Below are 21,764 nucleotides of genomic sequence, written 5' to 3'. Positions count from 1 at the left end.
ATTGCTGAAATTGTTTTTTCTCATAATTGATCAACCTTGGTTGTGAATCATATTATATACCTCTAGAGGTATGCACTATAATATTGACGCACACTTTCTCTGTGAAAGACTCGTAGATCTCGTCCTGAGATTGCTCTGGGTGTCAAATTGCTCTAGCATCCAAATTCAACTCTGTCTTCCGGCCTGTACGGATCTGGTATCTTGAAGATGGATTCATGGTAAATCATATTTGAGCTAAGCCAGGTGAAAGCGAAAAGTCATCGGGGTTCTCTTAGCTGGTGGTGATCAACGATCCAACACCTCATCTTCCATCCGCCGGGCTCCGAGCATCATTAAACCTGCCTCCGTGGTCTGCTGGGCCATGTCCACGCTGTAACGCGGCTGTGAAGCCATCAAAGTGCTGTAGAAGCACTGGGATGAACGCTACCTCTATAATCCCATAGTTGAGCTAGCATAAACTTCACCCTATCCACCTACAGCAGCCCAACGCAACGAAGATCATTCACCATCCCATGAGATGCTTCACCACCACAACTACAGACGGGGTGGTCTCACGGTCAACCTTTAAAAAAAATGACGTCCTTTGACCACGTATTTAAATTAAAGCCTTCGAGTCTCGCCAGAACAACCCAGATTTTGCTTCCTTACCCCAACCCAAAAGGCAACAACACAAGCAAGCGAACGCAGGATTCTCAAGCCAGAAAGACATCTGTAATCGTCACCCTACACGTTCTTCGCCGAAACAACCACTTCTTCAACCACAAAAGATCCCAAACTACCTACCTATCGACCTAGCAGCTAAACCCCCAAGCATCAAACACAGAGCCAGGATGTGCCGCGTCGGTTACACATACAAGTACTGCCTCAACGGCGAAAACTGCCATTCTGACTGCGGCTGGCAAGGCCGCAATGGCGGACTTTACCCCAGAGGTGGGTATTCTGTAGCCACAGAGCGCCTCGTCAAGTGCGGACCCACCAACCGCCCTCCCTGTATCCGATCGAGATGGCGTCATGATACCTACCTCGATGGGAGGACTAGCGACGAGTATTGTCCGGCGTGTCTAAGGGTGGGAGAGACGAGCGGAGATAGGTGGTACTACCACAGGTAGGAGAAGGTCTTGGGAAGAGTGAGCAGATGAGAAAGGATGGGAAGGAAGGGATTAATACCAAGAAGGAACAACACCAAGAAGGAACGACAAGGAGGGATAGAAACAACAAGGGGTAACCGAAGAGGAATCTGAAGGCGGAAACAAAGGGCAAAACGTTGGAGAGTGCTTGCTGAAAATTAGGAAGAGGATGAGGTGAATATACCGGGAAAATGGCGCAGTCGCAGCCCAAACCGATTCAACCCATTGATGCCACTTGTGAACGCACCATTCCTATAACTGTACAACTTGACGTGACATGGCTTTCAAGACTTGACACAACTTGACATAATCATCGTCTTGAAACAGACCTGTAAGCTAGCCCAAACCAAGATTGCAGCTTACCTCTAAGCATACACATCAAAAGCACGTTGATGCTTGAACATGAGTGTGAAGTCTCGACGACTCTGATTCAGGATATGTACAACTTCAGACCCAGCCATCAATAGACCAAGACCCAAACCCAGATAACTTATGTACAGCGAAATATGTTTGTTGCGAAGCGATGAACTTCGACATCCCGTTTGTTGCTCGTTCGTCAGAACCTGCCAAGGGATCCCCATCGTGTCGGTAATTGAGCGCGGTGTTTAGACACACTGGTAGTAATAAGGAGGCGAGACAGCGCTGCAGGTGGATCCGGACTAGATAAAGTCACGTTAGCCAGCCAACCCTCAACTCGATCATTAAACAGGAGGACACTCACAGCGCAGGATGTGCACCCGGTGTAGCCGGTTCCACCACACTGCTGATACTTTGCAACGCTGCAGCCACCGCTCCCACCACCGCCTCCGCCACCAGCAGCCGCCGACGTGCTTGCAACTGGGACGGCAGAAGCAGTTCCAGTTGGGCCGGAGCCAACCTTGCAAGTAGACTCGCAGCCCACGCAGCCGCTTCCGGCCTTCTTGGAGCTTCCGCCCGAGTACACAGCCGGTCCGGGGGCGACGTAGGTGCTCATGGCACTGTGGATGTCAACGAGGATACCAGGGTCGGAGCTCTTGTAGGCACCAGGAAAGCTGACAGTCGCCGGGGTAGCGGAGCCACCACCGGTAACGGAGATCTGGTAGCAGGTCATGTACAACTGGGCACCTCCCGCGCTTGCGGCGGTATGAAGCGCGATAACCTCGGCACGGAGGAGATAGTCACCCGCGGGGATGTCCGAGGGGATCTTGACCTGCATCTTGCCGCAGCACGAGTTGAGGTCTTTGACGCCCCAGAAATCATCGTCGCCCGAGGAGCTGGAGGGCTTCTTGGCCCAGGTGTCCTCAAAGATCTTGAACCAGCCGGAGGAACCGTCGGCGGAGGCGGCATCGGAGACCTTGGACATGTACACGAGGACGGGACCGTAGTGAGCGCCACCGATGGCTTCGGAGGAACAGGAGCGGTCGTTTGCTTGCTGTTTATAGGTTAGCGTTGGTACGGGAGGGTATGACTGAGGCGAACATGAACAGGCGGGGTGGAAAGGGGGGGTGGAGGGAAGAGGGAAGAGGAGAGAGGGAGGGAAAAGCGGGTAGCTCTTGAGAACCATCTCCGCATGAAAGACCCTCAGGGGCGAAGCCGGCGGTTGACGAGAGTAGGAGACTGGCAGCATACCTGGTGCATCTCAACAGTGACCGTACTTCCCGCCTTGACAGGGCACTTCTTCGCAACAGGCGAAGTTCCCGCGTTACACCTCATGGCATTGCTAGTCACATCGGTGACGGGGGAGTTGGAAGGAGGGACGCGAGCGCATTGCGAGCCATAATCAGCACCGTCGACCCAAAGGGCTTGGAAGGTGGCGTGGGCGGCGGCTTGTTGGGAGAGTAGGCCGGCGATGAGGCCGGTGAGGAGAGTGGACCGCATGTTGGGCTGGTGCGTGAGTGAAACGTAGAGGATGTCGTGAGCGATCTGGAAAGAGAGAGAGAGAGAACGTTCTATGGGTGTGGTTGAGCTTTTTATCCTGTCTGTGATAGTTGGGACTTGATCCAAGGACCGCATCGGCGATACGGCACAGCCAGTCCCCTAAATTGGGTTCCAACCCCAGAGCATGAATCCAACTGCCATCCCCATTAAGTGCTGGTCCTGTCATTCCCATGATCTTGCTCCGGGAATCCATCCCCGGCCACTTCGGAGCGGCAAGCAGGGGGGGGGGGGGGGGCATAGTGACGCCTGAAGTCTGGTGTAGGTGCCATAACCGCACACGAAAGGGGCGCAAGGAGGCTTGATCGGGAACGCGGTGCGGCGTTGTTTCAGTCTCTGCTGACGAGGATCGGTAGACTGAATGAACATAACTGGGCTAGAATGGAGTGGTTAATCTACTTGGCATCGCAGATTCGGCAAGACGGAGTGACAGTGCCGTGGGGGAATGTGTCTGGGGATGGTAAGCCACGGTCCCGGAAACCGGGAAACGGCGGATGGTGCGCCGTTGACAATTTGGGAGTAGTCGATGGGCGGCTGCCAAGGATCGAGGGGCGGCATTTAACCGAGAGTTGTGGTTACTCAGACGGCGACGGTAGAAGATGTCAGACATGACAATTTGAGATGTCAAACTAGGTCAACAAAATCCATTGACTAGTCAAAACTCCTGATAAAAAGGACTTGTAGAACGTATGGATAGAGGTCGACGTCGAAAAAAGAGTTGTCGTTGCGGTCGAGTGTTGAGTTCCGGGGTACGCTTCAATACCACCTCGCCGCCCCCCTGACTAACCCTCCTGTTCCGAACGTTTTGTCAACAAAACTAGCAACGGAAACAGGATTTTACTTGCCTGAAACCCTACCCGCAGCTTGCTAGCGGGATTGCAAGGCTTGGGATCCGACATTTTCAGTACAACCGGAAGCATGGAGGAATCGATGACCGGATGCGTTTAGCGCTGTGCTTATAAAAGGCAAGAAAGCCTGCGCGAAGACTGCAAGTCCGGTACAAGCAGCCGGATCACAGGGCACGAGACCTTGTAGCAAAAAGGGGGGTTCACACAGCAGAATCTCTGTCCCTGCGTACACTGGACGAAGGGTTGCGATGGAAAAAAAAAATGTATACAAAAGTCTATAACCAAAAACTATCCGCTGCGCCTCAAGTGCCAAGAGCTTCATGGGTCTCGCGATACCACCGAACACCGGACACCGGTCCAATGATGCTGTGGATAGACAAAGCGGCCAGACCAAGAAAGGACCAGCCTCGAGCAGAAGAGAAGCATTGGAAGAACAGATACTCCGAGACCAAAAAAAGGAAGAAACGAGCCACAAGCATACCTATCCCACTTCTACAACAACGACTAGGTTGAAATCAGTCGTCCCACTCCTCATCAAGCTGATCGATCAACCGATTTTCGTCGTCGTTGTTACCGTATCGGCCACGAGATGACGTGTTCAACGATCGATACCCGCGGCGAAGAGGCAAGAAGCGAGCGCAGGACGAAGTGAGGATGACGAAGATGTCCTGCGCAATCAATAGTTAGCATGATGGCTCCGTAGAAAGTATCAACCAAAGCCGGCTTCTGCTCCCTCACCAGTTCACGCCCCCGCAGTTTATCATTCATACTACACCTTGCTCATCTCTTTGCGATCCCGCACCCGCACAAAGGAACCGAGCCAAGAGGAAACAGCACGTCCTACCTTGAGAAAGCTCCAGATACCGGCCCATAGAGTATAGTTGGGCAACTGCCTCCACCCTCTTTGCTTCACGACGGTGCGTTGGTAGAAAATACCACCAATGACGTACACCGCCAATGCAATGAAGAAGATGATGGCAAAGACTCCTCCGGGACCCACGGACCCCGGTTTATGTGGCTCGGCTCCGGCACAGGCGTGTTGCGAGCGGACCTCGAAAAAGTAGGAGCATTCGTCGGGATCGGTGCCAACGAAGGAGACGGCGGTGGAAGTGTCGGGGGAGCGGTCGCAGAGGAAGGAGATGGTTGCGGACTTGCGGCGGATTTTCTTTTTGGATGCGTTGCTGTGTTTCCGCTTGTCGGAGTCGGAGTCGGTCTGGTCGTCATCACGATCTTCGTCTTGGTCGTCCGAGTATTTGCTGTACGCAGCGCCTTGGTGAACACCGGTGCTTCGTTTCCGTTTGTCGTCCTTGTGATCGTCTGGTGGTTCACACGGCGACCCTCCTGTATACTGCAGCACCAGCTTCCTTCCTCTCGGCTTCAATGCTCCCGACTCCTGCCCTAGGCTGTGTACCTTTCCACCCTTTTCATACCAGGCACCGACCTTGCTCCATGCCTCGCTCGTCAAACCCACGACATCCTCGACGCCCTTCACCACAGGGGCGCATATGTTGAGCGTGATGTTGTATCCGTAATCGTAACCGCGTGCTTGGTAGTCTTGGGTGTGCGTACCCCGGGCGAGCTTGACGCCCTTTTCGGGAACAACGGCGATGTCGGGACGGAGGTCGTAGAAGGCACCGTTGGTGGAGGTGGCGACGCAGGGTGTTACGGTGGAGGTTGTGGTGGCTGTTGTTGATGGGGAGGGCGACGCGGAGGAGGATTCGTCATCGGAGGCGTGGGCAGCACCGGTCAGGGCGCAGAAGGCAACTAGGCTCGAGAGGAGCCGGTTGGGACTTGGGGGATGCATTTTGGTGTATTGGGACCGGGACTGGTGATGGAACAAAGTGGGAGAGATGGAACTGAAATGGGCAAGGCGCTCGGTGGCGCTCGCTCGTGGTAAGGTGGTGGTGGTGGTGATGATTGTGACTCGTGGCAGCGGCGTCAGGAGGGGTTATTGCATGCACTCAGTGGTAGTATAGAACTTTGGATCGACCAAGAATTGGGTCTGGATCGGGATCTGGCTGCTGATGGAGTCGCGGGGTTGAGGTTGTAGATCAATTCGTTGGTAAGAAATGGTTGTTTTTTTGTCATACAGTAGTGGGAATTGTTAGGTGATGGCTTTCCGTTCTGGAAGTGGCGCGCAGAACAAAGAGTGCCTGGTTGTCGTCACTGGAACAAAACTGAATCGAGCAATGGAAGGAAAGGCTGCCCTGTCTTTGAGTGGCCAGCAAGATCCAAGGTCTTCCATGATTGGCCCATCCCTTTGGACCGGGAAGATCAGGGGTACATCCACACTCGAGATGGAATTCGCCAAGGTACATTGCTGCTCCAACAGGTAGGAGAGATTGGACATGAGGAGCAGGCAAGATAGCGGCTCGAACTATGGAATCGTACCATTGCTCACCTGGCGGATATCCAGCAGAACGATTCAGGGTCTCCAGTTGCGAAGGAGACAGCAATACGCGGATATGGTCGTCTGGAAGCAAAGTACCGACTTGAGGACATCGGGTGAGCAGGAGTACTTTGAGCATAAACAGTAAGTAGGTACTTAGACGCCAAGGAAAATTGCCAAGACTTGAGATCCCAGCCGGAAAGCAGAGATCCGTCTGGCACGATTGACTCCACCGGCCGGCAATTGAAGCAGTCAATTGGCACAACGAAGCTCCCGTCCTTTGGTTCCTCTTCGTCCGAACCGGGGACCGTCACTGTTCCGGTTGTTTTGGTTGGCTGCCAGCTGAGTTGTCCCACGACCAACATCGGGGGGAGCTGAACATTTTAAAAGGCAGCTTGATCCTCTCCCCGCTTTCCGTGTTGTCGTCTACAGCATCACAGCCATCATCACCATGGCCGCCGGGAAACAAAACCAAGCTGCCGCAAAGAAGGGGGTTGCGCCGCGCCAGCAGCACTACGAGTTTGGCGGCCCGTAAGTCACCCAAAACGGAACTGAACCCCTGACTCCATCTCGTCCGTCTGTTCAGGCCGCGCCCGGCTAACAAGCTTGACAATCAAACAGCATCGGCGCCTTTGGCATCACCTTTGGCCTCCCTATTCTCGTCCACGTCTTCAACCTTTTCTGCAACGACATCTCGGGCTGCCCCGCGCCCTCGCTCCTCCACCCCAAGTCTCTCGACCTCGCCCAGCTCAAGCGCGAAATCGGCTGGCCTGACAATGGCGTCTTCGGCCTCTTCTCGTGGTCCGCCACGCTGTGGACTTTGGCTTACTACGCCCTTTCGCTCGTTCAATACCGCTTTCTCCCCGGCCACCACGTCGAGGGAACCGAGCTGAGCACCGGCGGCCGGCTCAAGTACAAGCTGAACGCTTTCAACTCGGCCATGTGCACCTTGGCCATCCTGGCTGCCGGCACTATCGCTCAGGGCGCCGAGTTCCCCGTTTGGACTTTCATTTCCGACAACTTTGCCCAGATCATCAGCGCCAATATCCTCTTCGCTTTCGCCCTCGCCATCTTCGTCTACGTCCGCAGCTTTGAGGTGAAGCCGGGTAACAAGGACATGCGCCAGCTAGCAGCAGGCGGTGTCACCGGCTCCCTCATCTACGATTTCTACATTGGTCGCGAGCTCAATCCTCGCATCACCCTTCCCCTCATCGGTCAAGTAGACATTAAGGAATTCATGGAAATGCGCCCTGGTCTTCTGGGCTGGATCATTCTCAATTGCGCCTTCATCGCCAAGCAATACCGCCTTTACGGCTACGTCACCGATTCGATTCTCTTCATCACCGCCATCCAGGCTTTCTATGTCTTTGACGGAATCTACATGGAGCCGGCCGTCTTGACTACGATGGATATCACTACCGACGGCTTCGGGTTCATGCTGAGCTTCGGAGATGTCGTTTGGGTGCCCTTCATGTACTCGACTCAGACTCGCTACCTTGCCGTCCATCCTCAGCAGCTGGGCGCTTTCGGACTGATTGCTGTTGGTGCTGTCCTGGCTGCTGGCTATAGCATCTTCCGCCTGTCCAATTCGCAGAAGAACAACTTCCGCAGGAACCCCGAGGATCCCAGTGTTAAGCACCTTACCTACCTCCAGACCAAGACTGGATCGAGACTCATTACCTCGGGATGGTGGGGCATCGCTCGCCACATCAACTATCTCGGTGACTGGCTTCAGAGCTGGCCTTATTCTCTCCCGACCGGCATTGCTGGCTACCAGATCTTGAGCGCCGGCAGCAATGCTCCTGGTGCAATTACCATGCTCGACGGGCGCGAAGTTGTCCAGGGCGAGGCGAGAGGCTGGGGTATTGTTTTCACTTACTTTTACATCTTGTACTTTGCCATTCTCTTGATCCACCGCGACCTCAGAGATGACGAGAAGTGCTCCAAGAAGTATGGCGAGGCTTGGGAAAAGTACAAGAAGCTTGTCAAGTGGAGAATTGTCCCTGGTATCTACTAGCCGGATGGATGATATTCTGAGGCTGTGTGGTTGTGGTTTGGATACCCAGGAGGGCTTCCTCTGTTATCTGCAGTTGGTGCGAGAAACTGTGGATGATGTAAATAGTGTAACGAAACAAGCCAACAGCTAGACTCAATAGGGGTGTAATGAAACTATAATACTCATAGACCCAAGCCGCCCGTCACGTCGCTGCTTTGGAGGTACGTTTGACCTTATGACATGGCGAGCGGGATCGGAAGGAAGTGACGTGTTACGCACTCCCGTTCTCTGCAGCTGCCCCTGGATGTTTTGTCGGTCCGTAAGGGGCAGTGAACAGCTGAGCCAGAGTCTCCAGTGCGGCTGGTCTTCTCGTGTTTACACTTGTCAGTTGTCAATCCGTTTCGACGTTACAGGCGTCGTGTCCAATGAGCGGCGCACAAGTCGTTGATCACGGAGGCTTAGAGGATGGGATAGGGGTCCAAACTTGCCAGACTCCCCAGATTCTCCAGTGTCTCCAGTGCGTCTCCATCCAGCGTTGTCCGTCCCCATATTTCCCTCTGTCCATCACTCATGCGCAATTCCTACAAAGATCCCAACACTTCCCTCTACCCTTGAATTCCTAGGAACATCCTTCCCACAGCATCATCATCACCAAGCTGAAACAAATTGGGCAAATTAGCACCTTGACGTGGGCGTTGCCATTCCAACCGAATCAGTCGCTGGCCAGGGGTAACACACAAACAAAGGTGACATCATCGTCCGACCCGCACGGCGTCCAAGCTCCTCCCGCATCCACTCTGAGGACCCTGACGACCCCGAAAGGAAACATCCATCAGAGCAACAACAACAAACGCTATCATCAACTCCAAATTGATTCCAAACAGAAAGTTTCCTAGCCTTGAACCACACTTGATTACCATCACGGCGACCTTCCTCCTACTACGACTGTCCACACCCGCATCCGTATCGTCATCCGACAACTGCTCTACCTATTTTAGATTGTTCCCCATATCATCGACGCCGTCACCATTACCACCACCTCCTCCAGTACATCTCCGATACCGCGTTACGATCTCTTCACCGATAACCTATAGCAGCAGAATACCCAACCCAGCAGACTATCTAGTTGCCATGGGCCGCTGGAAAGAGCTCGACACAGACGCCGACCGTCTACCCGAGAACATGACCCGCATAGGCTACGACGCCGATACCCAGGTCTACACCTACCGCGACAACACCGATGGGACCTTATGGGAGGGCGCACCCGGCGCCACCTACGGCAAACTCTTCCCAGTCAAGCCTCCGACGCCATTACCTAGTGTCGAGGTCCCAGAGATCAACAACGGTACAGAACCAGGCTACGTCCTTGAAGAAGGGCCGGATCACGATCCATTTGGTGACCATAACGCGGTACGACGGGATGACGAAAAGCCTAAACGAGGATATAGCACGAGGAAGAGGGTAGATTCCGTCATGGATCGTATTGCTAGTATCAGGGAGAAGCCGGATAGGAGGCCCAGTCGCAGGGAGGGTCGAAGGGAAAAGGCAGATGCCGGATACGGCGACGAGAAGGGTGTGGAGAGGAGAAACACCACCAAGAAAGAGCGTGACGGTCACCGCTACTCGGAAAAAGAAACCCTCCCGCGCTCCAACACGACTCGCACAAGCCGTGCTGCCTCCACCCCCAGTTGGGACCCTCGGCCATCGCCACCCCAAGAACAAGACGGAAGCTCGAAGCTGAAGCGAGAAGGTACCCTCTCCCGCATCTCTCGCTTCCTGACCGGCAAGCGCAAAGAAGCTGATCCAGATTACGACGTGACTCCTGGAACTGGAGGCGCAAGTAACGGCGGGAATGCGAATGGGTCTAGAGTACATCGTTGGGCGACAGGGAGGAGGCAAAGAGCCACAACTTTTGACGACATTCTGGCGGGGATTCCGGGGCAGCATTGAGTATCCGGCATGGAACATGACAGCAGCACTGGTGGGGTGAGGGTCTGGTATCTTTGGGGTTGACGTGTATAGGTTGGACCAACCGTCTCTGAGATATCATTTGTTCTCTAGCGGCCAGCCCGGGGAGGTGTCCTCGCTTTGTGCGACACCTTGCTTGGGTAGTCTTCTACTATCATCTCCATTAGAGCAATACATTACAGTTAGAGATACTTTTCGGTTATCCCGTCCGTAAGTGAAACCATAACTCCTTAACACCTGTGAATCCAATACCCTCCCGTCCCATAATACCGATCCCTTGCCTTGCCATCGTCCTTTCTAATTCCCACTTTATGCACCGGTATCCGATCGATCTGCTTCGCCACCTTATCCTTTGCCTCGCTAATCTTTTCTTTCACTTCCTGTCCCTTTTCCACCACCTTGGTCTTCTTGAATCCTCCTATTAAACCCCTTTCCCCGTCATGGTTGGTTTCGGCGGCTTCCATGCGTTGAAGGGTGGATTGGGCGGTCCATTTCGGCCGGTTGAGACTAGCTAGGGCAAGGACGACATCCTGGTGAGCGGCGTCGAGCCGGTACTGCGGGCCAGTCTCGCGATAGTCCAACACTGGATGCAGAAAACCCATGACCAACACTTCCACCTTGCTTCCAAAGAAGGTTACGCCCGCACCGAAGTCGGTGATGAGGTGCACCGTGGTCTGTTGTTCCACGATAACAGCTGTTTTCTTCGCGTACGGCACCGGGCCCGAAGAAATGATCGCTTCATACCAGACCTCCTCCATTGGGCCACCGGGGCCAATGGGGCCACCCTTGCCGGGAATGATGCGAGCATAGCCGAAATACACGCCTTTGAAGTAGTGCTTGATTTCCTCTGGTAGGTCTTTGAGGTTGGCTGTGGGGATGCCCATTTCCGCTGTGCTTCTTCCCGTCCCGGGGACCACTTTCCCTCCGAACCGGATTGGCAGCGGCGCTAGCGGTCCTTCGTCGGGCCCAACCACGCCCGGCATTCCGCTCCCTTGTTGACTTCCTTCTGGCCCTCTCCTCGTCGCCATACCCGCAGCAGAACCAGCACCAGCAACAACACACATAGCACCAAACAACTCCCTCAACCGTTCCTGCTCCTCCTCCTCGGCCTCTTCCCTCGCGGCCTTGACCTCCTCGGTAGCAATGATTCCGAGTTCTTCAACGATGGGATGCGCTCGGTAGGGGTCGATGATTTTAGTGATTGGGTCCTTGATTGGCGCAATTTTGGAGGCGACCATCTCCGACGCGATAAAAGAGGTGAGAGAGAGGCCCATTTCCAGCGGCATGGTCGACAGAGAGGCGCCGCGGATGGACGAAGGGTCAGTGGATGTACTCGCCAACCTAAATATCGGGCTCGAGCACAACACCTTCGTCCTTTTCCGCTGCTCTTCAAGCAGCGGCTGTGGATCTTTCTCACTTTTCTTCCTTTTCTCGTCGTCCATTTCTGAACCATCTGGGTTGACGCACAAATGAACCCGAAAATACCCGTCCTCACACCCCTCCGGCACCCGCACCACAGCCGTCAAGCGTGCCACATGTCCCTTTTTGTCGCCGAACTCCTTCTTCAGCTTCTTCTCCGTCCGCTTGATATCCCTCTTCCACCCCCTTTCTTCCGTTGCCCCTCCCAACCCTAACAATCCTTGTCCACCCGTCTTGCCAGCACTTCCACTCTCCAACTCCTCAGCCAGAACTTTACTAGCAGGCGTCACACAGACCCAATCCTCCCGTCCACCTAACCAATTCTTGATCTTCATCCCCGAGTCCCCAGAAAACCCGCGCTGCTGGATCCACAACGACCATCCATTTCCATTCCTGGCTACATCCGAACTGACACCAGCAGCAGGCGGCAAAGAAGGCAAAGCAGGAAGCGGGTACTTGGGACTCGAAAAGATAGAGATGGTCACGGTCGTTTTGGGGCCGTGGTGCCAGATGACAGCCGGCGAGTGGCGCAGAATGGTGTAGTGCTTGGTGGACTCAAAGGGGTGGGAAATGAGGCCCGATGCGAGGTAGGCGGTTTCGGAGAGGGCGTTGGACCAGAATCCTTTTGTCTCTTCCTTTTTGGAGGACTCGGATTGTTGGAGTTGGAGCTGTGGGAGGGATTGGGAGTGGTGGAGTTGGGGTTGTTGTTGTGGGTGCGGTGGTTTCGCTATGGCAAAGGTCTTGGCATGCTGTAAATGGGGATGCGGACGCTCGGGCAAACATTGTGGTGGAGGAGGAGGAGGAGGAGGAGGAGGAAATGCTTGAGCTAGTTGAGGGTGAGGATGATGCCCCGGGAAACCCAACGTCTGCGGTGGCGGTCCCGGCAGCCGCGGTGGAGGAGGAGGAGGGAAAGGGATAGCTGCCGTCGTCGTCGCAGCGCGGGGTGGTGGAGGGCCCGGTGGAGGTCCGGGAAAGCCCAGGCCGTCAAAAGTGGGCCCCGCTCCGCTTGCTCCGTTCCAGGCGGCTTGTCCCGATCCGAAAGTCCCGGGATCTTCGGGTGGTCCGGGACTGGGTAGAGCACTTCCGCATCGATTCGGGCTGCTAGCTGACATGTTGTATGAAGGCGGATACGGCGAGTGAGGTGTCAATGGAGTATGCGGCTGCTGGCGATATTCGTCATTTCCCAGCCCCGGTGGTGGACCGAAACGACCTCCATGGCCGGTAGTTGCTGCTCGTTGAGGAAGTGGAGGGACTGGGCCACTTGGGCTTCGTGGCGCCGCGGAGGGGGGTTCGAATGCATATGCTGACGGAGAAGGGGTGGGATATGGAGAGAGATGGCTCGAAGATGACAGGGGAGGACCAGGTCGGAGGGTGGGCATGCTAGTCTGCACTTTAAGATTGTTGTGGTTGCGGAAGTGCTGCTGTGTGTGAGGGCTGTGATAGTCCCCTTGAGGTTGCCTTTCGGGGGGGATATCCATCATCGTAGGCCATTGGTGTCCTCCATTGCCATAAGCAAGACCATAAGCATACCCATGTCCTTGGTGCTGCTGCTGGTAATGCTGGTGATGTCCGTCGCCATAATGCGCATCTTGAGCAGTTCGAGGCCGGCCATGGAAAGGCGAAGACAATCCCCTTCCTCCTCCCGGTTGTAGAACACTTGGATGCTCATGCCTCGGCGTCTCACTACCTCTAGTCCCACTACTCACTGGCCTCCCCGTCGCTTGTTCCCCCAAATTCAACGACGAAGGCGGATTATTTGCCGCGGGCCAGTAAGCCTGGAATGTTTGTCCCTGCGTACCCTGTCCATTGGGTGTACCAGGCCTTTGCTGTCTTTCCGGGACTTTTGGTGGAAGAAGAGGCGGCTTTTCATCCTTTACCAATACCTCCCGTGTCGTAAAAGCCGTGGTTTGCTCCTTGTGGAAGGTAATGGGCTGAGGAACAGCCGAGGGCTGGCGAAGGTGGGATCCAGAACCAGCTGCTGTGAGACTATGAGCGGGAGCATCGTCAAAGTCGTCTAGATAATCGTCGATGAGGTCGATGAGTTCGAATGCTGAGCCTGGACTTTGGCCTTGTGCTTGTGTTGGTCCGGCATAAGGAGGTGGAGGGTCCAGGTATGGATGTTGTTGTGGCGTAAATGGTGCATATGCCTGTGGTCGTCGATGAGTTGCATGTGGTGTGGTGGGCGCTGCGTCAAGTGGTGTCGGTTTCCGTCTTATAGGCAGCGGGGGGACGTTGTAACCACGGCTGTACGTTTGCATTGCAGAGTCCAGATTTTTTCAATGGATGCCGCTGGCTTGTGTTGGTTCGTTTTCTGGATAGTATTTGTAACTGACTTCCTGAAAGAGTGACTAAAGTGAGTGATATCGATCAATACAAGAACTGTGCACAAAAAGAGAACGAAGGTGTTGTTCCGTAAAAGGATCCGAAAAGTAAAGTTTCCAGAAGTTCCATGACTTGGAGTTCAGATCAGCGGGTGGGTGGACTGGACGCCCTGGGGAACGAACGGGACGGGAAAAGGGTCAAATTGTTATACCCGATACGGACTAGCGTAATGGGCTCAGGAAATGGGTCATCCCAACTCGTCCATGCGCTTGCAAGGAAGTCGAGTCTGGGCACGCTGGACGATTGTCGTGGAAGATTTCCGGGGTATCTTCAAGTACAGGTCAGGTAACCTAACCCTACGAACCACATCAGTATACCGGATAGACGGCCCTCACCTGACTGAGCGATGTGCCTAGATGGTGTCAGAAAAAATAATGGGCGACGATGAGGGGCAAGAGCTGCCTGGCGTAGCGGCCCAGGCTTGGAAACGCGGCATCGCCGAAAGTTCTGACCTAGCTTTACAGACTCAAGATCAGTCATGGTCCATATTCCGCCATTGGGTATCAAGGAAGTTGAGGTGCTTGGGTTACAAGTGTTGGATGATAGAGGTAGGCATCGCATACGACGATAATGTCTTGGGCCCTAACCCTAGAGGCACCCTGCGTTTCAGCACCACCAGCGCCAGGCCTGAAAGGGCCATCATGCCCTGCATGTTTAGGTTGCGTCAAAAGCGCGCTATCGGGCTGGGACAGTTCCCCTCCGTCAACAAACTTCTTTCGTGTTCGACATCTTTGAGCTTCACGATTTCTGCAGTCCAGTTCACATACACACACGTTTGCAATGTCGACCGCACCGCAACTGTCTCCACAACTCTGGAGGAAGCTTCCATCCGAACTCATCCAGCAAGTCCTGAACCATTTCATCGACGACCTTCTCGGCGATCATGACATAGACTGGATTTCCGAGGACGACATTCCCAGAGGCGAACTACCCCAGCTGCTGGACCCATGGACAAAATATCGCCACATCCCGCTCTTTAGCAGCCAGAAGCGTCGCATTGAGCGCCACTACCGCGACCACTGGCTCAGCAGGGTCATGATTTACCTGTACCTGGACCCAAACATGTACAATACCTCGCGCAGGATGCTGTACTGTCGATATCTCTCCTGCCCCGAAGGCAAGGATCTTGCAATGGCGCTGCCAGAAGTTGAAGTCAAGGAAGGTGGGGATGGTGGTGCCGAGGCAGACGCGGAGGAGAAGGTCACCTTCTTTCTACGGGGTGCAGTGCGGTCAGCTCGCGAAAACTCGTACGGAGAGACCTCGAAGCGAGAATTCGGCAATGTACCGGAAATTCTGCCTCGCGTCGAGAACGCGTGGGCGAAGGTGCTAAAGGGGAAGACAGAACGACTCGGCCTGGCGCTGCGCACCAAGGAGCAGACTCTCGAGTCGGGACCCGAGGATAATTTGTGGACAAGCGAGAGCGAAGTCGTGCTGAAGGGCTTGGAGGTGTTGGACCATGGTCGGCGGGTGCAGTTTAACTGGAAAAAGCTGATGAGCAAAGTCTTGTTGAAGTTCGGATTGTACAACGGGTACACTTACGTTCCTGAACCGGGAGTGGAAGTGAGCGAAGATGAGGATGATTGGGATGAGTCGGATTAATGGGATGATTTGAGGACAATCAGTGAGGGGATGTCTAGGACACTGAGGATGAAGGGCATAGAGCGGCTGTAATGGTGCGCGTGGAAGCCATTGCGGAGGAATATGGGATGGTTGCAACGATGTACAGGGGAATTGTTGGCTTGCATGCCAGGCGACAATTGGCCTTTCTTGCGAGAACACGTCATCATATGGCCAAGTACCTCTAGAGATACCTACGTAGGGGTATTTATCGCACGAGGTATTGCTTCCATCCCTTCATTGATCTTCTGTGCTCTTTCTTCTTGTCATTTGTCTTTCTTTTCTCTGTACTCCAACCTTCTTGGTGCCTTTCGTTCGTCTCTCCAACCTTTCCAGTCTCTGTTTCCCTCGCAATTGCGGATAACATGGAACCTCCATTCACCTCAGTCCACGTGCACTCAGCCCCTTCTATCTCCGCACACGAGATTATCGGACGCACTGGAACTTTCATCAATTTGGCAACTCCTCCCCATCGAACTCGTCCAGCAAATCCTCGACCACTTCATCACAAACCTCCTTATCTCCTGCCGAGCTTCCGACATGTACTCTACCACTACAAATGCCGCTATCCTCAAGGATGCTTGGTTCAACTTCCGACGGGATAGCCTCTTCAGATGCCAGAAGCACCTTATTGAGCGTTATTTTTATGCTCACTGGCTGAACCATGTGCGGTTCAATATATACGTTAAAGACCACACGATACCCGGAATAAGATATCGCCACGGTGGTAAATATATGCACGCCCACAACTTTCCTGGTATCTTCTCATCAGATCCTCAGCTCACGCCTAACGACAATGGTGTTCCCGAGACCGGAAAGGCCACCTTAAAGTTTGTTTCCAGACATTGAAAGGGAAGGGACCGTCCCCGCGCTTCCCTCCTTCCTACTTGGAATAGGCTCATGAACGCGACCAACAATGGGTTGCCTCCACTTCACATTGAACCCCCGGATGGAACGCGTATCGATTCGATTGAACTGCGTCTGGAAGGCTGGGAGGTGTCAAACGGCGGGGCTCGCATCAGCTTTCCGTGGAAGAAATTGATGACGACGGTGCTCACCCGCATTCTGGAGATATGGACGACACCTCTACCTTCAGAGGTTGTAGGTGACGATGATTTACCGCTGCCGCCGCCATCAGTAGACTCACTTTTGGTTGGGTGGTTCATGCCCGGGCCATAAGTTGGAACTGGCACTAGGCCACTAGGGTAGGTATTTCTAGAGGTAGTGACATTGGACGCTCATGTTGCCTGGTACTTCTCATTATACCAAGATGCATTCAGTTGTGACACGGATCAGTTATTGTATGATTGTGCTAGACACATTCTCGAATTGAAGGGTCTGCAGATGTTACAAGATTGAAAGGGCATCTGGTTTGCGTGGATAGATTGTCATTTGTTAACGGACTTGTTGATGGTGAGGGAAAGCTGAATGACGTGGGATGGTGCAGGCGACTGAGGGATCGGTGGTAGCAGTAATGTAGAGGTAGGTATGATGAGCAGGATTTACTTGAGATTGGCAGGAACAGAGCCAAACTTTACAGAAGAATGCAGCGTGCCCCTGGTAACCTTTGCCGCCTTGCCCGCAACTTTGCTTTCCACTTGTTATTTGGTTCATTTTATTAGTCTTACTAATCGACTAATTGTCCTTTACGAGCACTCTGCTGTTGTGGTCTGCGTAGGTAGAGGTACCTGGTAAGTAGGTAACTTATATAGAGGTATTTACCTAGGTAATGTAGAGCGCCTGCATTGATCTGCATGTTTCCCGGTTCAAATCCTTTGCCCTACCTGCAGGCCACACTTTCCCTGTTTGACCAGTACTTCCCTTCGGCAACGGTTTGACAATCGCCAGAACGTTATTATCTCCAGATCGTAGATCGTTGATCTCGCCAGCTACCTAGGCTATATGTAGCTGGCATCCGTCTCAGGTTCACAGTTAGGTAGGTACCTACACAGTTCTTGCCGCTGCACAGCAACCAAGGTGTCCAAGAGCAACCATTAAAGCAACCAGGCCATCGTTCCGCTTGACTCTGAGAAACGTCGCTAGAGGTACCTATCATATGCGCAAATCGACGATCATCACATCTATCAACCCAACTCTCCTTCATTGCAATGGAAGGCACTCATGAGCTTTCCCTTGAGGCTATCTACTACATGGCCCGCTGATACTAATCTGTGGGACAACGAGCGAGTAATCATGTCGACAATATGGAGAGAGCTCCCAATTGAACTGGTACAAAAGATTTTCAATCACCTCATTGAGAGCTTCATCAACGAGTGTTTTTTCAATGACGAATGCGAGTTTGATACCGAAGGAAACTTGGTGGCCATTTCACCCGACATCGGCATCAAGAATGGAATTTCTTTCAAAACCTGGAACCTTCGCCGTGAGTCTCTTTTCAGACGTCAGAGACATCTCATTGAGCGCCACTTCCTTGACGAGTGGCTGACCAGGGTAACGCTCTACCTGTGCCTTGACGCCGAGTTTGATACCCCCTTTCTTCGTTACTTTCACTTTCCCGAGTCTGAAGATCATCACGCTTTGACGAGGCTTGGCCCCGATAACATGGTTACCTTCTTTCTCTACAAGCCTGAAGAAAACGGATTCGTCGCGGCAGGTGACATTACTATAGAGGAAATGATGGACGATCTCCTGGACGCTTGGGACGATTATGTTGCGGATAGAACTTCGAGCTACCTAATCGTGGGGGTTCGTGCGAGAACTTGGCAGCAGAACGTTATCCAGTTTCACCGGGGCTTGGACATGTACAGTCTCCGTAAGGGTTCAGTTGATCTGGAGGGCTTGGAGGTGTCAGAAGATGGCAGGTATATCCGGTTCAAGTGGGAGGATTTTATCACGGGGATGGTGAACTGGTTCCTTTATGAGACAGAGGAAACACGACTCTGAACACATTCCACAACAACCTTACATGTAACACCACCACCAGAACTCTAAGTGCTCTGACAAACAACTTGATAACTGCCAATACCCCTCCCCCCAACAAAGCTCCCACAAGTATTCGGCGCCACCGTCCCAAACGCGCTTTCAGCAGCGCAACCCGCCTCCTCATAAAACCTCAGCAGGCACTTATTCGCCTCCGGCCAGACACCCGTGATCCTGACCGACTGGACGGGCGTCGACACACCGCTGTCGATAAATTCATAACATCCTTGGGAGAGAGTGGTATCCGGGGACAAAGTGGCGTAGGAGACGGGAATCACGACCTGCGAGGGCGGACCGGAGCAGGAGGTGGAGGAGAGAAAAGGTTGGAGAGAGGCGTTTGGATTGGGGTTTGTGAGTGGGGGCTGGGAGCTAAAAGATGGGGAGAGGAGTCAGTTTTGTGAAATGGAAAGAAGAGTACGGGAAGAAGGGACGAGGGTCGGCTTACTTTTGCCTGGCGTTGATGAGGATGGGTTTGGGAGCTGCAAGGGCGCCAGTTGTGAAGGCGAGGAAGACGATGGAGGGGAGGATGGAGAACTTCATTGTGCTTTCCGTTCTGTCAACAAGATTTGGTGCTTGCTGCAAATTGAGAGATGAGAGTCCAAGGATGGATATTGATGCAATAATATTGATAGAGGTACCTAGTAGATGGGTGTGACTTGAGAGATGAGAGTCCGACAAAGGATGTTGATGCAGTCTGGTAATATTGATACCTAGTGGATGGGATAACGATCATTTCAACTCGAGCAGTCGACGAGGGCTCCTCACTTTAAATGTTGTATCCCAGTCCACAGCATATCCCGATGTGGAACCATCTTTCTTTGCGTGACACGAACGGCGAGTCGGTGACGGGTCGTCTTTGGCAATCATTGTGGCAATTGGCATGGGCATCTGATTATCCGAACTCACCTTCTCTTTCCCACTCCCCATTTGGTGTACCGTACCTACCCATCCATCACGAACTCCATCTTTCCTCATCAACGATTTCTCCGAGCATCTCCTTCCCGCTGTTCAATTAGAGCGAGCATTGCGGCTTATGCAACACAACAAGTCTGTCAGCAAATGGCGTAGCTCACACGACAAAGGTGACCCCTAAAAACTGAAGTGGCATATAACTAGACCACGGCTCGTGACGTAAGACAACGAGAAACAGGGTTCGATGGGCTTACGACCGCGCCGTAAATAGATCGCCAATCGGGATTTGGAGTCGCAGATCATCAGATGAATCGGACTTGTCGGCCTTATAAGCCTCTTCTTGGAGCTAACATTCTGTCTAGTGTGGATTCGGCTTGGCGACATGTCTGACATTGGATCTCAGCCAGTTAAAGATGCAAGATGAAGATCATGGTTACAACTTTACCGACGCTGACGGCAAAGCTCGTGTTGCACAGGTCACAACATGCTTTGGTCGGCTGGTTAGTCGAGGACGGGCCAGCGGTTGCTGTTGGTCATTAGCCTTTGTTCGCTCCAAGGCAACGGGCATGACTGCAGGACAAGTCGTGCGGAACTGGCCAACAAACGGGGCTCAGGAGGGGCAGTTACCTATGATTTAGGCACTGGGAAGCTAAAGTGGGCAATAATTGGGTATCATTGGACGTCCAAATAGTCATCAAAGTTCTTTCGGTCCCCTCCAGGTCTCCCAGGTGACTGGGCCCACAGTGTATATGCCACAAAGACATACCCACCATCACTTTCGTCTCCCATCACAGCGGCATTAACCACCGGTGAGCGTCAGACCGAGGCGCATACCTAGCCAAGCGATCAAGCGACATTTCAAGTGGTGATTCCATGGAGGCCGTTGACCCTTCTAGCGTCACAGTGCACCTCTCAAGGAGGATACAAACGTCAACGGAAGGGACTCTGGGCCTCTCCCATACTCAACAATTGCCAGACTGAAGTTGTTGGGAATACGCGAACCAGACATCTTGACCAGTTGATCGATCAGTTCGATTGGGGAGGTTCTGCCAGGTGGGCGACAGTTGCTGCTGTGGGGATTCCATGGCGAAGATAAACGAAGTTGATTATCTTGACGGCTGATGAAGGGCGCTACCACTCTGAATCTTCCCCTTCTGAATCTTCCTCCTCGGAATCTTCCCCCTCGGAATTTTCCCCCTCTGACACTCCCCATTCGAAATCTACCCCCTCTGAATCTTCACCCTCGGAATCTTCCCCCTCTGAACTTCCCAAAGCAGTTTGCAGATGTCCATATCCTTCTTCTCCCAAGTGAAGACGGTGACAATGGTCTGACCAGGCCAGTAGATATAAAGACCGTAGCCTCTCGAGGCGTGGCTTTTCTTCCATGCCCGAATCAAGCCGCTAATAAGTTGGCTGAAGCTGACCTTGATCGAGTCATTGTCGGAATCATCATCTTGGACGTCAGGTAGATGGCTGGCCGGTATCTCCCCCTCCATCCACCGGTGCAGATCAGAGATCCACTCTAGAGTGAAGGAGTAATGGGGTTCTGGGTCGACATGAAGTCCACCAGGTGGGAAGCTGTTGACATATTTGTTCCATCCGTTCGAGGCATCAAAGCTCGGATGTTCGTAATCGTACCCGCCACGCATGGGTGCCTCTAGCGTATATCCATATGACGTTTCGCACCCGGCTAGAGGCAAGGTGATAGTGTCGTTGGTGGATTCGCAAGCTTCACCTTTCCCCTCGTCGGCCGCCCATAACCGCATGACCTGACCGCTGTCGATCCCTGTGAATTCTGGACGGTTTGTAGTAGGGTAAAACTCTACCGAACGTCCCAGACGCAAGATGGGGAGTAAGAGTTGTCGATATAGCGCATCGATCCGCCGCCTTTGGTGATGGTTCAGCTGGCGGAGAGTCTCCCAGGGATAAAACGGGTCCGAGCCAATGTGCCGGAGATGGATACTGACAAGCTCATGAAGAACCCGTTGCACAAGCTCCACAGGCAAGGACTGCCAGATTGGCGAGAGCGCCTTTAGTGATCGGAAAATTGGAGGCGGCCGAGCTGGCAATGGACTGGACTAGTGTTCGGGGCAGCAAGCTGCGACCCTTCCGTATGGGTGCAAGGCTGGATTCTGGGTTGTAGCCCGTACAGAGCTGGATTCTAGGTTATAGCCCGTGTACACACACTCCACATACAAACGAATATAGCCAAAATAATCCAACCCACTTTCAAAATCCTTCCCTTTTCACAA

The 21,764-nt window shown here is 53.3% G+C and overlaps 11 protein-coding genes across 11 annotated transcripts; 6 read left to right on the top strand and 5 right to left on the bottom strand.

Moving 5' to 3' along the window:
* Positions 1-830: 830 nt before the first annotated feature.
* On the top strand, positions 831-1,109 carry NEUTE1DRAFT_41133 (uncharacterized protein; the record flags this gene model as incomplete). Its single annotated transcript, XM_009851929.1, has 1 exon — positions 831-1,109. The coding sequence occupies one exon, from the start codon at positions 831-833 to the stop codon at positions 1,107-1,109; it is 279 nt and encodes a 92-aa protein (XP_009850231.1).
* Positions 1,110-1,732: 623 nt separating this feature from the next.
* On the bottom strand, positions 1,733-2,984 carry NEUTE1DRAFT_82948 (uncharacterized protein; the record flags this gene model as incomplete). The annotated part of the gene is made up of 3 exons (XM_009853219.1): positions 1,733-1,786; positions 1,849-2,574; positions 2,736-2,984. 3 exons carry the CDS (start codon positions 2,982-2,984, stop codon positions 1,733-1,735), a joined length of 1,029 nt encoding a protein of 342 aa, XP_009851521.1.
* A 1,150-nt stretch (positions 2,985-4,134) lies between these two features.
* Positions 4,135-4,410, top strand: NEUTE1DRAFT_95082 (uncharacterized protein; the record flags this gene model as incomplete). Its single annotated transcript, XM_009853218.1, has 1 exon — positions 4,135-4,410. A coding segment is annotated over one exon (188 nt), but the record flags the coding sequence as incomplete, so codon positions are not given.
* On the bottom strand, positions 4,405-5,693 carry NEUTE1DRAFT_146815 (uncharacterized protein; the record flags this gene model as incomplete). The annotated part of the gene is made up of 2 exons (XM_009853217.1): positions 4,405-4,557; positions 4,734-5,693. The coding sequence occupies 2 exons, from the start codon at positions 5,691-5,693 to the stop codon at positions 4,405-4,407; spliced, it is 1,113 nt and encodes a 370-aa protein (XP_009851519.1).
* A 1,030-nt stretch (positions 5,694-6,723) lies between these two features.
* Positions 6,724-8,463, top strand: NEUTE1DRAFT_64261 (c-14 sterol reductase ERG-3; the record flags this gene model as incomplete). Its single annotated transcript, XM_009853216.1, has 2 exons — positions 6,724-6,809; positions 6,900-8,463. 2 exons carry the CDS (start codon positions 6,730-6,732, stop codon positions 8,293-8,295), a joined length of 1,476 nt encoding a protein of 491 aa, XP_009851518.1.
* A 236-nt stretch (positions 8,464-8,699) lies between these two features.
* NEUTE1DRAFT_64260 (uncharacterized protein) lies at positions 8,700-10,462 on the top strand (the record flags this gene model as incomplete). The annotated part of the gene is made up of 2 exons (XM_009853215.1): positions 8,700-8,791; positions 9,159-10,462. The coding sequence occupies 2 exons, from the start codon at positions 8,700-8,702 to the stop codon at positions 10,222-10,224; spliced, it is 1,158 nt and encodes a 385-aa protein (XP_009851517.1).
* Positions 10,463-10,472: 10 nt separating this feature from the next.
* NEUTE1DRAFT_82939 (uncharacterized protein) lies at positions 10,473-13,919 on the bottom strand (the record flags this gene model as incomplete). Its single annotated transcript, XM_009853214.1, has 1 exon — positions 10,473-13,919. One exon carries the CDS (start codon positions 13,917-13,919, stop codon positions 10,473-10,475), a length of 3,447 nt encoding a protein of 1,148 aa, XP_009851516.1.
* A 694-nt stretch (positions 13,920-14,613) lies between these two features.
* NEUTE1DRAFT_122659 (uncharacterized protein) lies at positions 14,614-15,646 on the top strand (the record flags this gene model as incomplete). The annotated part of the gene is made up of 2 exons (XM_009853213.1): positions 14,614-14,637; positions 14,866-15,646. The coding sequence occupies 2 exons, from the start codon at positions 14,614-14,616 to the stop codon at positions 15,640-15,642; spliced, it is 801 nt and encodes a 266-aa protein (XP_009851515.1).
* Positions 15,647-17,781: 2,135 nt separating this feature from the next.
* Positions 17,782-18,564, top strand: NEUTE1DRAFT_82937 (uncharacterized protein; the record flags this gene model as incomplete). The annotated part of the gene is made up of 1 exon (XM_009853212.1): positions 17,782-18,564. One exon carries the CDS (start codon positions 17,782-17,784, stop codon positions 18,562-18,564), a length of 783 nt encoding a protein of 260 aa, XP_009851514.1.
* Positions 18,565-18,608: 44 nt separating this feature from the next.
* Positions 18,609-19,140, bottom strand: NEUTE1DRAFT_138219 (uncharacterized protein; the record flags this gene model as incomplete). Its single annotated transcript, XM_009853211.1, has 2 exons — positions 18,609-18,969; positions 19,046-19,140. 2 exons carry the CDS (start codon positions 19,138-19,140, stop codon positions 18,609-18,611), a joined length of 456 nt encoding a protein of 151 aa, XP_009851513.1.
* A 1,592-nt stretch (positions 19,141-20,732) lies between these two features.
* Positions 20,733-21,278, bottom strand: NEUTE1DRAFT_110592 (uncharacterized protein; the record flags this gene model as incomplete). The annotated part of the gene is made up of 1 exon (XM_009853210.1): positions 20,733-21,278. The coding sequence occupies one exon, from the start codon at positions 21,276-21,278 to the stop codon at positions 20,733-20,735; it is 546 nt and encodes a 181-aa protein (XP_009851512.1).
* Positions 21,279-21,764: the final 486 nt, after the last annotated feature.

Source organism: Neurospora tetrasperma (assembly GCF_000213175.1).
Source record: "Neurospora tetrasperma FGSC 2508 unplaced genomic scaffold NEUTE1scaffold_3, whole genome shotgun sequence".
NCBI classification, from domain to species: domain Eukaryota; kingdom Fungi; phylum Ascomycota; class Sordariomycetes; order Sordariales; family Sordariaceae; genus Neurospora; species Neurospora tetrasperma.
Note: the sequence above shows the minus strand (reverse complement) of the source record. Positions and strands in the feature narration are given on the sequence as shown.